Here is a 13,817-nt window from a genome sequence, read left to right on the forward strand (position 1 = left end):
ATATTAAAAGGTTCTTGTTTTATCCTTGTTCACTCTTTGGAGTTAGTTTTTTTGCTTCATTTTGGTAGAAATAATCAAGTTTTTTTTTTAGTCTAATTTAAGATGTTATTTAATCTCTGTTAAAATTTGGAGGATCAGTCCTAGATATCCCTAGCAGCAAGGTACAAACTCCCTTTGACGAATAATGTGATTCTAGATGGAACCATTATGTAGAAAGATAAATTTTTTGGACGAAAGAAGAAAAGAGATAGAGAGAGAGAGAGGAAGAGAAGACGAACTAGGCTGTGAAGATCGTCAGCGTCAATGGTGGAGGTCGCAGGGATATTTGATGGAGGAAGAAGAAGCTGAAAAGTTGAAGTGTTTGGAGGAAATAACGAATTCCAAAAATGTTTTATTTCCACCCAAAACTTTGTATCCTAGATAATTTCTTTATTTTGCCCAAATCACCCACCAATGAGAAAAGGTTTTAACATCATTTTGGTGAAACCAAAAAGGTGAAAATTATTTTAACCAAACAGGCCCTTAACAAAAAAAGACTACGTTACTTTTGAAGGGTATTTTCGTAATTAGGGAAGATTTTGCGTTTACCTGTTATTCCAGTAGTCAGTAGAGGTGTTCTTAAACCTTGCTTCTTCCTCCCCACACGAATAGATTCAATCAGTAGTCACCACGACGAGAAGCTGCAACTCCAATCTCTCTCTTCAAACCAGGAGGTAACACAACTCTCTCTCTCTCTAGATTTACCCCTTTCCTTTGTTTATTTAGCTTTGGTGTTCTTGATTCTATTTAGTTTCTAGGGTTTGATCATTTACCCAAACATTTATTTGTCCATCTTCGGCTCACAACCTGATGGAATAATAACAAAAGAGTCAGTCTAACTGGATAAAGATTCAAGCTTTATGTGATTCCATTATGTATTTCTTTAATATAATGAATCAAATATTATATCCAAAGGGTTTTATGTCACCTGGGTATTCCATATTGTCAAATATGATAATGGGGTTGATGAATCTTACCTGTTTAGACTCTCGATGAACAAGGTGAGAATTAGGTTTTGGACGCTTAGGTTTATCTGTGATAATGTGTTGTCTTTTATGACCATGAAATGAAATGAATTGAACTGTTTGCTCTATAGAACACAAGGTCTGTGAAAAATTACTAGTTTTACTTGCATTTATCATATGTTAGGAGAAAAGTAAAGGAAGGCGATAGGAAGGAAAGAAAGAAAAGAAGATACAATGGTTGGGAGTGAGGCCAACGCTCAAGCCGTTGTGGTAGAAGAAAATGTTGGGGTTTCTGCACAATTGGAAAAATTGCACCTTGAACAACAAGCTAATCTTGCCTCGGTAAGTTGGTACGAATTGTTGTATTTTCACGTACTTTTAACATGAAAAGCTAGTAGTGGGTGAGAATTGGTTCATTTAGTAACACTTTCTTCAGAGGATATCTGAGATGTTTGGTTTGAATTTGCAACCTTAAAATCGTGGGCTTATCAATTTTTTATAAAGGGAAAACAGTACAGAATAGAACTTGTCAAAGTTCATACTAACATCCATACCCGAGAAAGAATTATAGCGTGTTAGTTTAATAGTATCATAAGGGAAGCATTTTGACGGAGCTTTTAAACTAATGTATTATTTATGAGAAAATTATCTATGCTCAACAATTTATCCTCTTCATCGTGCATACATTACATGAACCATGGTAGTTTGCTTTAAATGTATTCCATACAAATAAAGAACTGTTTCGCTTATTTTTCGTACTTTTATGTGAGTTTCGAAATAGTGAAGAAGTAGTGGCTGTGTTTCATGAAACTGGGGTGTGAGCAAGTTCAGTATCCCAGCTTTACCTTTTACGATATCTATAAAACTATATTGCATATGATTCGAGGTCTCAGGTGTCTTTTGCAATCACATTGGTGTCTTTTAGTTGCTTTATGAAGTAAGCATATGTATGATTTCCAATACCTGCCGACTACTTTATGTAAACAAATATTTAAACTATGTGAAATTTTGCAGTCAGCAGATGTCAATGGTAAGGCACCTATTGAGAAGGATGATGACGGTGCCGAAGGAGATGGTCCAGCATTAGGTGAATCACACGATCAAACTTGAATTTTCTTGTGTTTTAGTTATCTTCATTGCTTTTCCTTTTCTCCTTTCCCCATCTCTCTCTCTAGTATGTGTTTGTGTATATATATATATATATATATATATGTATAAAACATACACCAAAAGAAAAGTATCTTTCTGCTCACCCCAGTTTTATGAGCATAACTATTAAGAATAAGTATAACAGTTGGAAAATTCAATAGAGTGTTGTCCTCCCTCAAAATATTCTTATCTTTATGATTTGTCTAATACTTGTTTTCTTAATATATGGGTATCTTTTTCAGAAGCTGCAAAGAAGAAAAAGAAAAAAAATAAAAGCAAGTAAGAACCCATTTCTTTTGTTGGTTATTACCTTATATTCTGTTATTCAAACTTTCTATGATGTGGTACAAGATACTTAAAGATTCAGAATCATTTGCAGGAAGAAGAAAGAACCTCTTCAGCAGACTGATCCTCCCTCAATCCCTGTTGTTGATCTTTTTCCTTCTGGAGAGTTTCCTGAAGGTGAAATTCAACAGTACAAAGATGAGTAAGTGGAACCCAAGTATGAGCTTATATATTTGAGAAATATAGGTAACTTTTTGTCCCATTTAGTTGGTCAAGAATATCTTATTTCTGCAACGTAACTGAATGTAACATCTCCTGTTAATGAATTACTCTTTCCTGTTTGAATGTCCTAATCTTCTGTTGCTTATTTTTTTTCGTGATGGTTTGCCATTTAGTAATCTGTGGAGGACTACATCTGAAGAGAAGAGGGAACTGGAGCGCCTTGAAAAACCCATCTATAATTCCGTTCGCCAGGCAGCTGAAGTTCATCGACAGGTGGATATTAAATTTTATCTCACAAGTCAAAACTTCACATGAGAACAAATGTGTACACCTATTATCTGTTTTGTTCTCATCAACCATTGATTAATTTGTTGCCGAGTTTTTTTTTAATGTTGTACAATAACAGAAACATTGCCAATCTCTCTTTTATTTCATCAGGTTCGAAAATATATTAGGAGTATCTTAAAGCCCGGAATGTTAATGATTGATTTGTGCGAAACCTTGGAGAATACAGTTCGTAAGTTGATATCTGAGAATGGTCTGCAAGCAGGCATTGCGTTCCCTACAGGATGCTCATTAAACTGGTAATGGCTTTTCCATTCACACAAACCAATAATTCCTGATCGAGTTTCAAGCTGAATGACGGTGATATTGTTATTCCAGGGTTGCAGCTCACTGGACACCCAATTCTGGTGATAAGACAGTACTTCAGTATGATGACGTTATGAAGTTGGATTTTGGTACTCAAATCGATGGTATTACCCGCACCTCTCTACTAGTTTTCACAATCAGTGTTTGATTATCAGTTCTGGACTAGTTGAGTTGGTTGAAAGAACAGGGCAGGGCCGTAGGAGGAATTAGAAATAGTTTTTTTGTAGGTGCCTACCACACCATACTGTGACCATAGGAGTTCCATGCAGAACTATAATAGTATCATACACGACTAGTATGCCATGTCGTCTTCCTATTTAATGAGTATATGAACTGGGATTTGATATTTTATTTTTAATTTTTCAGGACATATAGTGGATTGTGCATTTACTCACACATTCAATCCTATGTATGATCCACTTCTTGAGGCGACACGAGAGGCAACAAATACTGGAGTCAAGGTACTTCTTTTGCCATATTTTTGTCTCCTTGATGGGTGTTTTACTTATCATTTGTAGTTTCTTTTTAGTTTGTGGGTTTATTGTTTCCTGTTTTAGTTACGTAGTTTGAAAATTCCCTCTTAATCCGTCAACTTCTTTTGAAGTTCCACTGTCAAGTTCTTTATCAATTATCCTCAGTGACGGTAAAATAAGTTGTCGAAGTATGTTCTGCTACAAATCAATATTCACATGCTATTTTTTTTACCGCTTTCTTACTCTTTTGACATTCATTTGTTTAGGAAGCTGGAATAGATGTACGCCTTTGTGATATTGGTGCTGCAATCCAAGAGGTCATGGAGTCGTATGAGGTTGAAATCAATGGGAAGACGTTCCAAGGTATGTTTGCTCCAGTAAGACAATGGTGGTAGCTGAACTAGGTTTCTCACTTTCTCTTGCTCCTATTTTTATCTGACATTGTGATTCTATATTTATGTTGCAGTGAAAAGCATTCGAAACTTGAACGGACATAGCATAGGAAGTTATCAGATTCATGCTGGTAAATCTGTCCCCATTGTTAAAGGAGGGGAACAGACAAAAATGGAGGAAGGCGAATTCTTCGCAATTGAAACTTTTGGATCGACAGGTAACCTTTATTCTCTCGAATAACAACATTTCGAAAACCCAAAATTTGTATTAAATTTTCCTACGTAAATGTCTAATTTCAGGTAAAGGTTATGTTAGAGAAGATCTAGAGTGCAGTCACTACATGAAAAATTTCGATGCTGGACGCGTACCATTAAGACTCCCTCGAGCGAAACAACTACTTGCAACAATCAACAAAAATTTCTCAACATTAGCCTTTTGCAGACGTTATTTAGATCGCATTGGGGAGACGAAATATTTGATGGCGTTAAAAAACTTGTGTGACACTGGTGTTGTTCAGGTATTATTATGACTAAATTAAATTGAACTGCAACTTTTCATATAATTTAACAATTGGAATTGAACATCGATTTTTTTCTTTAATGACAGCCATACCCTCCTCTATGCGATATCAAGGGCAGCTATGTATCCCAGTTTGAGCATACCATATTACTTCGTCCAACTTGCAAAGAAGTCATATCCAGAGGGGATGATTATTAATCTCATGTCTAGGGTTTGTGAGGCGAATTTCGAAACACAAGTTGACTTGGTAGTTATGTTAAGTTTAATATTTTCTTTGGTTTTTTTTTGTTGTAGTCTTATACAAGTAAGATTTGGTAAAACTGAATTCTGAGTTGAGTGTTTAACTCCAAGATCTTGAAATATTGAAGTTTTGGCTGCTAAAAAGGCAGTTGAATAGTTTAGCAGATTTTGATACTTCCGTTCCATGATTCCGAATCCGAATTCTAAGCGCCCTGTTTTCTGATGCTGAATTGCTAATATTGTTTGTTGTGAAATCGTAGTTTAAGTGCATAAATGAGTTGTTTTCATAGTACGAAAATGTATTCCGAAGAAGGTTTATCTCTAGGAATTCCTTGGAAGTTCAGGAAGAAATGAAGAGTTTTTTGACCAGCTAAAAAAACTTGAGGCGCAACTCATGCTCCTTATTGGGTGTGAAAGGAGTGAGGTCCTTGCATAGATTTCAATATCATGCTTAATTTTCAACATTCTTGAAACCTTACATAGTAAGGTTAGGGCATGTTTGGGATGCGAAAAAGACTGTTTGCAAGTAACAATTCTTATATGTGATTTCTAGTAATCGTAATATCTCACTATACTGTACAATTTGGTGATTAAGATTGGTAGAGATTGATTCAGATTGATAGAAATCGGATGTGGCTTCTTATGAGTGGACCACAGGTGGGTACAACTCATCACATTGGACTTTTTGTTCAGAGTATGTCAGAAATTTCTTGTTCTCTGACACTACTTCCTATGTTTTAAGGAGTTGTTCTTGTGTACCAAATACTAAATTTGTGGCCAAACATGGTCTCACAGACCTCTTTGGTGATACACGTGAGTAATGTATCCTCCGTCAACATCTGACAGTGATAAATTAGTGATAGAACAAGAAAAATCCTAAGCATATTCCGGGAAGGAACACCTAAAAATTCCTCGAGATTTGGGACACAAATGAAGAGGAAATTGACAAATCAACCCCAGTTCCAGCCGTTGATTTGAGATTCCTCTCAAATTATTGGCGAAGAGCTGAAGAAATAGATTCATCACCCATTCCCATCTAATCAAGAACGAGACAAAGAGCCTAGAGCATGGGCCTCAAAATAGATGAAGCGGGAGTTTCAGTCAAAATAGTTCTACAGTGTCGCCGATCTATTAATTCAATTCATTGCCAAAAATAAGGTGTATCCCGCCGTTACCTTAAATTGACTTCCCGACCTCGAAGCTAATTTAGGGTAACGCCTAGTCTGCTTAGAATATCTCTTGCTAAATCAAAGACGTTCATTTGGATTCAAGTTTGGGATGACCTTAACTGTTAGGCTCACAATCAGTTTTCATCTTCCATATTGCATAGATAGTGAGTCTCATTCTCTTCCCACTCCTAGTCTCATACATTTTCCATCACAAACGTGTAGTAGTACAGATAGATAGAGCAAAGTGAAATCTCATTTAGATTTGTGAGACAATTCCAAATCAATAACCCTCCGGGAAGTTTTATAGGGCCTCCCCATTTTTGTTAAAAGGCCTCTCCATGAACAATTTCACTTGAGAAATAATCATTGAGGGGGGGCCTTTTAACAAAAATAGGGAGGCCCTATAAAATCTCCCTAACCCTTATACCATGTTAAATTTGTGGTAGTCCAATTCAAAACCAATAAGCTAATGAGGGGTGACTAGCTATTTTTGGTTTAGAGATCACCTTTTTTTTTCTACCCACGTGGGGCTATTTTTGGCTTGAAAAAATAGAAACTTCTCTGGCACTCTGACTGTCGCAATGAATAACATAATTATCTTGTTTCATACCAAGTTCTTTCTGCAATGAAGTTAGTTTTGGATGATGAGTTGCAGGCCTTACTTCTTCTAAATTCTTTACCAGATAGTTGGGAGACATTGGTGGTGTCTCTTAGCAATTCTGCTCCTGATGGCATAATGCGTATGAATCACGTAACAGGTAGTTTGTTGAATGAAGAAACAAGAAGGAAATCATCGTCAGACGAGTCTCATTCAGAGGCACTTGTTACAGAAAGACGGGGGAGAGGTAAAAGTAGAAAACCTCATAACCGTGATAAGTCAAGGGGGAGATCAAAACCAAAGAAAGAAGTTAGATGTTTTGGTTGTAGAAAAATGGGTCATTACAAGAGTGATTGCAGGAAACCAAAGAAGGAAAATAAAAAGGATGATGAAAAACAAGATAATGTTGCGGCAGTTGCCTCAGGTGATGACATTATCTTACTCTCAGGTTGTGGAGACACTTGCTTAAGTATGACTGAGTCAGAACCAGAAACAACATGGTTGGTTGACTCAGGTGCTTCGTATCATGCTATTCCATGTAAGGATTTCTTTAACTCTTACAGAACTGGTGACCTTGGCAAAGTCAGGACGGGAAACTTAGGTTTCTCGAAAATCGTAGGAATTGGAGAAGTGAAAATTGAGACGAGCACAGGGAGTACATTGATTCTGAAGAATGTGAGGCATATACCAGATCTTCGATATAACCTAATCTCTACCGGAGTATTAGATGATGAAGGGTACCACAGTCACTTTGGTGATGGAAAGTGGAAGCTCACAAAAGGGTCAATGGTGATAGCAAGAGGGAAGAAGTGTTGTACTTTATACAGGACTCAAGTAAAACTGTGTAAAGGAGAATTGAATGCAGTTGAAAAAAATTCTTCCACTGATCTTTGGCATAGAAGACTCGGGCACATGAGCGAGAAAGGACTTCAAATCCTTGCTAAACGACAAGACTTACCGAACGTAAAAGGTATAAATTTAAACACTTGTTCTCATTGTTTAGTAGGAAAGCAACATAGAGTTTCTTTTCAAAGGAATGCATCTGAAAGAAAATCCAGTGTTTTGGAGCTTGTTTATTCTGACGTTTGTGGACCTTTAAAGGTCAAAACACTTGGTGGTGCTTTGTATTTCGTTACTTTTATAGATGATGCTTCCAGGAAAGTTTGGGCATATGCCATAAAGACCAAAGATCAGGTACTTGCAGTTTTCAAGAATTTCCACAACATGGTAGAACGGGAGACAGGAAAATCATTGAAGTGCATTCGCACTGACAATGGAGGAGAATACATCGGGTCGTTTGAAGAGTATTGCAAAACCCATGGTATTCGACATGAACAGACAGTTCCCAAAACTCCACAACAAAATGGTGTAGCAGAACGCATGAATCGCACTATTGTGGAGAGGATCAGATGTATGCTCTCAGAAGCTAAGTTGCCTAAAAGTTTCTGGGGTGAAGCAATGCGTACTGCATGTTATCTGATCAATTTATCACCTTCAGCACCATTAGATGGAGATGTAGCTGAGAGAGTGTGGGCTGGGAAAGAAGTCAGTTATGAACACTTAAGGGTGTTTGGTTGCAGGGCTTTTGTGCATATACCTAAAGATCAAAGAGCAAAGCTTGATGATAAAGCCAAGCAATGCATCTTTTTAGGCTATGCAGATGAGAAATTCGGATACAGGTTATGGGATCCAGTCGATAAGAAGATTATTAGAAGTAGAGATGTGGTCTTTCTTGAAAATCAAACTATTGAGGACTTCGGGAAAGTTGAGAAGCATGAGAATTATAGTAATGATCTCATTGATCTAGATCCACATATCTCTTCTAAGGTTATGCATGATAATGCAGGTGAAGAACAAAATCATGAAGATGAAGCTCATGAAGATGTTCCTATGGGTGATGATGTTGAGCAAGGAATGGAAGTTCAACATGAACCACCAGCTGAATTGAGAAGATCGACTAGAGATAGAGCACCATCTACCAAGTATCCTCCACACGAGTATGTGATGGTTACAGATAGTGGAGAACCACAGTGTTATGAAGAAGCCATAGATGATAAACACAAAAAGGAGTGGTTGAAAGCTATGCAAGATGAGATTGAATCATTGCATAAGAACAACACTTTTAAGTTGGTTGAAAAACCTAAGAATAAGAAAATTCTTAAAAATAAGTGGGTTTTCAAAATCAAGACCGAAGAAAGAAATTCACAACCACGGTATAAGGCACGCCTAGTGGTGAAAGGATTTGGGCAGAAGAAGGGTATTGATTTTGATGAGATTTTCTCCCCGGTGGTGAAGATGTCCTCTATACGGTTAGTATTGGGATTGGCTGCAAGTATGAACCTAGAAATTGAACAACTAGATGTCAAGACCGCTTTCCTTCATGGTGACTTGGAGGAAGATGTGTATATGGAACAACCAACAGGGTTTGAAGTGAAAGGTAAGGAACACTTGGTTTGTAAGTTAGGGAAGAGTTTATATGGGCTGAAACAAGCACCAAGACAGTGGTACAAAAAGTTTGAATCATTCATGAAGGATCAAGGGTATCACAGGACGGCTTCAGATCATTGTGTTTTCGTTCATAAATTTCCTGATGGAGATTTGATTATACTTCTGCTTTATGTTGATGATATGTTGATTGTTGGTCAGGATGCTAATAAAATTAGCAGGTTAAAGAAGGAACTAAACAAGTATTTCGATATGAAAGACTTGGGTCCAGCAAAACAAATTCTTGGCATGCATATCTCTCGTGATAGGAAAGCTGGAAAACTTTGGCTATCACAAGAAAGATACATTGAGAAGGTTCTAGAAAGGTTCAATATGGACAAGACGAAACCAGTGAGTTGTCCATTAGCCAGTCACTTCAAGTTGACTCGTGATCAGTGTCCATCAACTAGAAGTGAGAAAGAAGAAATGGAGAAAATTCCTTATGCTTCAGCTGTAGGAAGCTTAATGTATGCAATGGTGTGTACAAGACCGGACATTGCATTTGCAGTTGGAGTAGTAAGCAGATTTCTTGCTAATCCAGGCAAAGAGCATTGGTTAGCAGTGAAGTGGATTCTAAAGTATCTTAGAGGTACGTCTAAAGCTCGTATATGTTTTGGTAATGATAAGCCAGTATTAGTCGGTTACACAGATGCAGACATGGCAGGAGATGTAGACTCTAAAAGGTCCACATCAGGCTACTTATTTACATTTTCAGGGGGAGCAGTGTCATGGCAATCTAAATTACAAAAGTGTGTAGCTTTATCTACTACAGAGGCAGAATATATTGCCATTACAGAATGTTGCAAGGAGATGTTATGGATGAAGAGATTGTTAGAAGAACTTGGTATGAAACAAGATAATTATGTTATTCATTGCGACAGTCAGAGTGCCATCCACCTCAGTAAGAATTCTAGTTTCCATTCAAAGTCCAAGCATATAAATGTGAGATACCAGTGGATCCAAGATGTTCTTGAAGAAAAGGTGTTGAAGATCGAGAAAATCCATACTGACGACAATGGTTCAGATATGATGACAAAACCATTACCCAAAGGCAAACATGAGCTACGTAGCAGTGTTGCAGGTTTGGGGATGGTAGGTCCCTCTTCATAAGTCGGGAGGGGGAGTTTGTTGGGGTCCCTCCTTATAATAAAAGGACTCCTAGTTGGAATAGGATTTCCCTTATTCCTTGTTTGGGGAAAAAGTTTCTATTTTTTCAAGCCTAAAAAGGAATTCCTATTTCTTTTGGTAAACCTCCCTATTTATCATTATAAAAGGAAATGAAAGGGAAGAGAATATACACAACAACTTCCAGAACAAAGAGAAGCCAGAGAAAGAGAGATTTCTGAAGTGGTTCTTTCAAGAGAGATTGAAAGAGCAGAATATTGGTTTGAAGAAAAGAAGATTATTAATCTTGTGAAGCAATTTAGTTTGTGGTTATCTTCTTCAACCTTTAGTAATCTAGGATTTGTTCAAATCCTAAGGAGTAAGAGATTTTATTTCTTTGTTTCTTTGTTCAGTTTATCCACCATAGGTTTGGTGAAGAGTTGTCCAAGAGTGTTTCTACACACCTTGAAGAATTGTGTAAACCATTATTTAATTATAGTGGAAGATTTCTGGACTAGGTCCCGTGGTTTTTTACCTTCTAGTTTGGAGGGGTTTTTTGCCACGTTAAATAATCTTGGTGTCTCTACTTTTACTTTCGCATCGTTTATCTTCCTATTCCTGAACAAGTTAATTAGGTTATTTTTCCTAACAATGTTTATTCAATAGTTGAGGGGTCAGTTTTGAATACTTAAATTTCAATGCTAAAAATTGTAAGACGCCAACTTTGATTCATTAGTAAATTACTACAAGTTGAAGAAGATCGACGGACTTCTCTTATAATAATAATTAAAGCATTTGAATTGTTATATCTTACTTTGGTTCTACTTGAGGTTTCTCTGTTTCAAGTTTAATGAGTGCTTTTGGTGATTGCTATATAGAAGACAAGTTCTGTCAAAAATATTAGTTTTACTTGTATTTGTCATAGATCGGGAGAAAAGGAAAGAAACGGGAGAAAAGGAAAGATAAAACAATGGTGGAAACTGGGGCCAACTCTGAAGTGGTTGAGGTAGAAGAAAATGTTGGGGTTTCTGCACAATTGGAAAGCTTGCTACTTGAACAACAAAATGATGTCTCGGTATGTATTTCTCGTGTATTTTTAGCATGAAAAACTAGTTTACAACCTAAAACCATCGCTTATCAATTATTAGTTATAGAAGGGGAATCCGTAGACAGTGAAACTTATCGAATTTTGCACTAACATCCATACGTTGTGGTGTTACGAAAAGAAATTCGTGATGGGGCTTCAAACCTATGTTTTAACACGCTAAAGAAAGTTAATTCAAGAATGTCTTATTGGCTGATGTCTTATTGGCTGCATGGTTTTATCCTTTTATTGCATACACGCATAGTAGTTATCCTTGCGCACTTTCTACCAATATCTTATACTACCTCAGGAAATATAGAATCGTTTCACGTGTGATTCATACTTTCATGTGATTATCTAATATTGAAAAAGTAACGGTCGCCCATTTGTCCATATCACAAACCTTAGGATTTGAGCAATTCCAATGCCCTTGTCATACCCTTTACCATATTTATAATTACAGCAGAGACATTTCGTAGTTTCGGATTTTTTCTGCATTTTTAATGACGTCTTCAAATTGCTTCTGATTCTATATACGACTATGAAAAAGGTTATACTGCAGACTTACTTTCTGTAAATAAAAAATTAAACACCGATTTTGTAGTTAGTAGAGGGAAATGCTAAGGCGCCCATTGAGAAGGACGATGATGGTGGGGAAGGCGATGGCTCATCATTAGGTGAATCACAAATTTAAACTTTATTTTCTCCTTTTTTAAATATCTCATTACTTTTTTTTCTTTCTAACTCCATCAAAGTATCTAGTCTTTCTCTCTATTCGCTTATCGTATATGTACACTATTTATAATTTTATACATTAGCAGTATATGTAAATACTTTTTACGTTTCTATATGTTGTTCTGTTGAGGAATTCACTTGAATACAGATTATGTGCCTTGGCAATTTGGATTAGTAAGTACATGTATATCACGCAACATAAGTCACTCTACACTAATGTCACTTAGAACATGTGTCGTCATTTTATGAGGTTCAGGTACTCACTCGTCTGCTGTTTGCATCTACGTCACTTTAGGGTATACCTTCTTTTATATGCAATTTCAAGCGGGTTATTTTGAGTTGTTTTGCTAAAGAATGAGTGCATTTTATACCATACACCATAACAAAAATTTCAATATAACTTAAAGCCTTCAACTAGAAATTTTTGTAGATTTTGACTGCTTAACTAGTTAATCCCTTAGAAATATTGTTATTATCCGTAACATCCGGAAATTAGGGAAAAATAAAACGGAAAATATGCAAATCTGTATATACACAGTTGCCTGAGATCTTATATTCTTATGTTTTTGAATTGTCTGACACTTGTTTTCTTACTAAATATGGGGAATATTCAGAAACTGTAAAGAGGAAAAAGAAGAAAAATAAAAGAAAGTAAGCAACTATTTCATTTGCCGGTTATTACCTTACTATCTGTTATCTAGACGTTTCTCTCACGCGGTAAAAGATATTTATAAATTCAGAACCATACTAACAGGAAGAAGACGGAACCTCTTCAGCAGACTGATCCTCCCTCAATCCCTGTAATTGAACTTTTCCCTTCTGGAAAGTTTCCTGAAGGTGAAACTCAGCAGTACAAAGATGAGTACGTAGAATTTATATTTCTTAATCTTCCGTTTTGTTACGCTTTTAGTTGGTCCAGATTATCTGAGAATGGTCTGCAAGCAGGCATTGCATTCCCTACAGGATGCTCATTAAACTGGTAATGATGCTTTTCCCATTCATTTCACTACAACAACTCAATAACTTTTGATTTTTTCTCAAATTGAATCACGAGTGATCTTGTAATTCCAGGGTTGCAGCTCATTGGACACCAAATTCTGGTGATAAAACAGCACTTCAGTATGATGATGTTATGAAGTTGGATTTCGGTACTCAAGTAGATGGTATTACTCAAACTTCTCTACTTCTTTCCATAATCAGTGTCTAAATTGAAGGAGTTGAAGGAGATGTCCTTCGACCAAGGTGACAATGCGAACAATTTGTCGGATAGGACAATTGATGTGGAAGATCATCAAGTCCGATTGATTTAGGGATCGTAGAGTTGTAGCTAGAGACCAACTACGATCGTCGAATTACGAAGTAATTCGCGGCTAACTTCGATCGGATCCTACAACGGGTTACACATAAGAGTGACAAATTGATCTAGGATATGACTAGTGGGAGTGAGATATAATCATGGGAGTGTCCCATAAACATATCTCATAGGCCTAAAAAGGAATTAGGCAAAGATAGTACAAAAAGGCCAAAAACAGGATTTTTGGGCCTAGACCGGTTCGGGTACTTCTAGGACTCGGATTGGGCTGAATTTTGGAGGGTTAGTTGCTGATATAATAAACATTATATCTGCCAATTTTCGTGGTGTTTGGACACCTCCTCCTTAGGGAATTGAGAAAATACCAATAGTTGCTATTTTCGACTTTTCGCCGG

At 36.7% G+C, this 13,817-nt stretch overlaps 1 protein-coding gene across 1 annotated transcript; it reads left to right on the forward strand.

The window, feature by feature from the left end:
- The first annotated feature begins 468 nt into the window (after positions 1–468).
- On the forward strand, positions 469–5,115 carry LOC147563781 (methionine aminopeptidase 2B-like). Its single transcript, XM_086640546.1, has 13 exons — positions 469–713; positions 1,189–1,346; positions 2,019–2,091; positions 2,396–2,432; positions 2,533–2,640; positions 2,834–2,933; positions 3,099–3,244; positions 3,324–3,415; positions 3,678–3,772; positions 4,051–4,147; positions 4,251–4,394; positions 4,477–4,694; positions 4,784–5,115. The coding sequence occupies exons 2-13, from the start codon at positions 1,239–1,241 to the stop codon at positions 4,892–4,894; spliced, it is 1,329 nt and encodes a 442-aa protein (XP_086496672.1). The 5' UTR covers positions 469–713; positions 1,189–1,238; the 3' UTR covers positions 4,895–5,115.
- Positions 5,116–13,817: the final 8,702 nt, after the last annotated feature.

This window comes from Eschscholzia californica, unplaced genomic scaffold (genome assembly GCF_041429995.1).
Source record: "Eschscholzia californica isolate CP2 unplaced genomic scaffold, dmEscCali1.0.p SCAF_1, whole genome shotgun sequence".
Lineage (NCBI taxonomy): Eukaryota > Viridiplantae > Streptophyta > Magnoliopsida > Ranunculales > Papaveraceae > Eschscholzia > Eschscholzia californica.

Excerpts from the sequence above, each read along its gene's own strand:
- LOC147563781 (XM_086640546.1), top strand. The coding sequence starts at position 1,239 with ATGGTTGGGAGTGAGGCCAACGCTCAAGCCGTTGTGGTAGAAGAAAAT. Across the intron at positions 2,433-2,532 it reads AAGAAAAAAAATAAAAGCAA|GAAGAAGAAAGAACCTCTTC; the intron begins GTAAGAACCCAT and ends AATCATTTGCAG. Across the intron at positions 2,934-3,098 it reads CAGCTGAAGTTCATCGACAG|GTTCGAAAATATATTAGGAG; the intron begins GTGGATATTAAA and ends TTATTTCATCAG.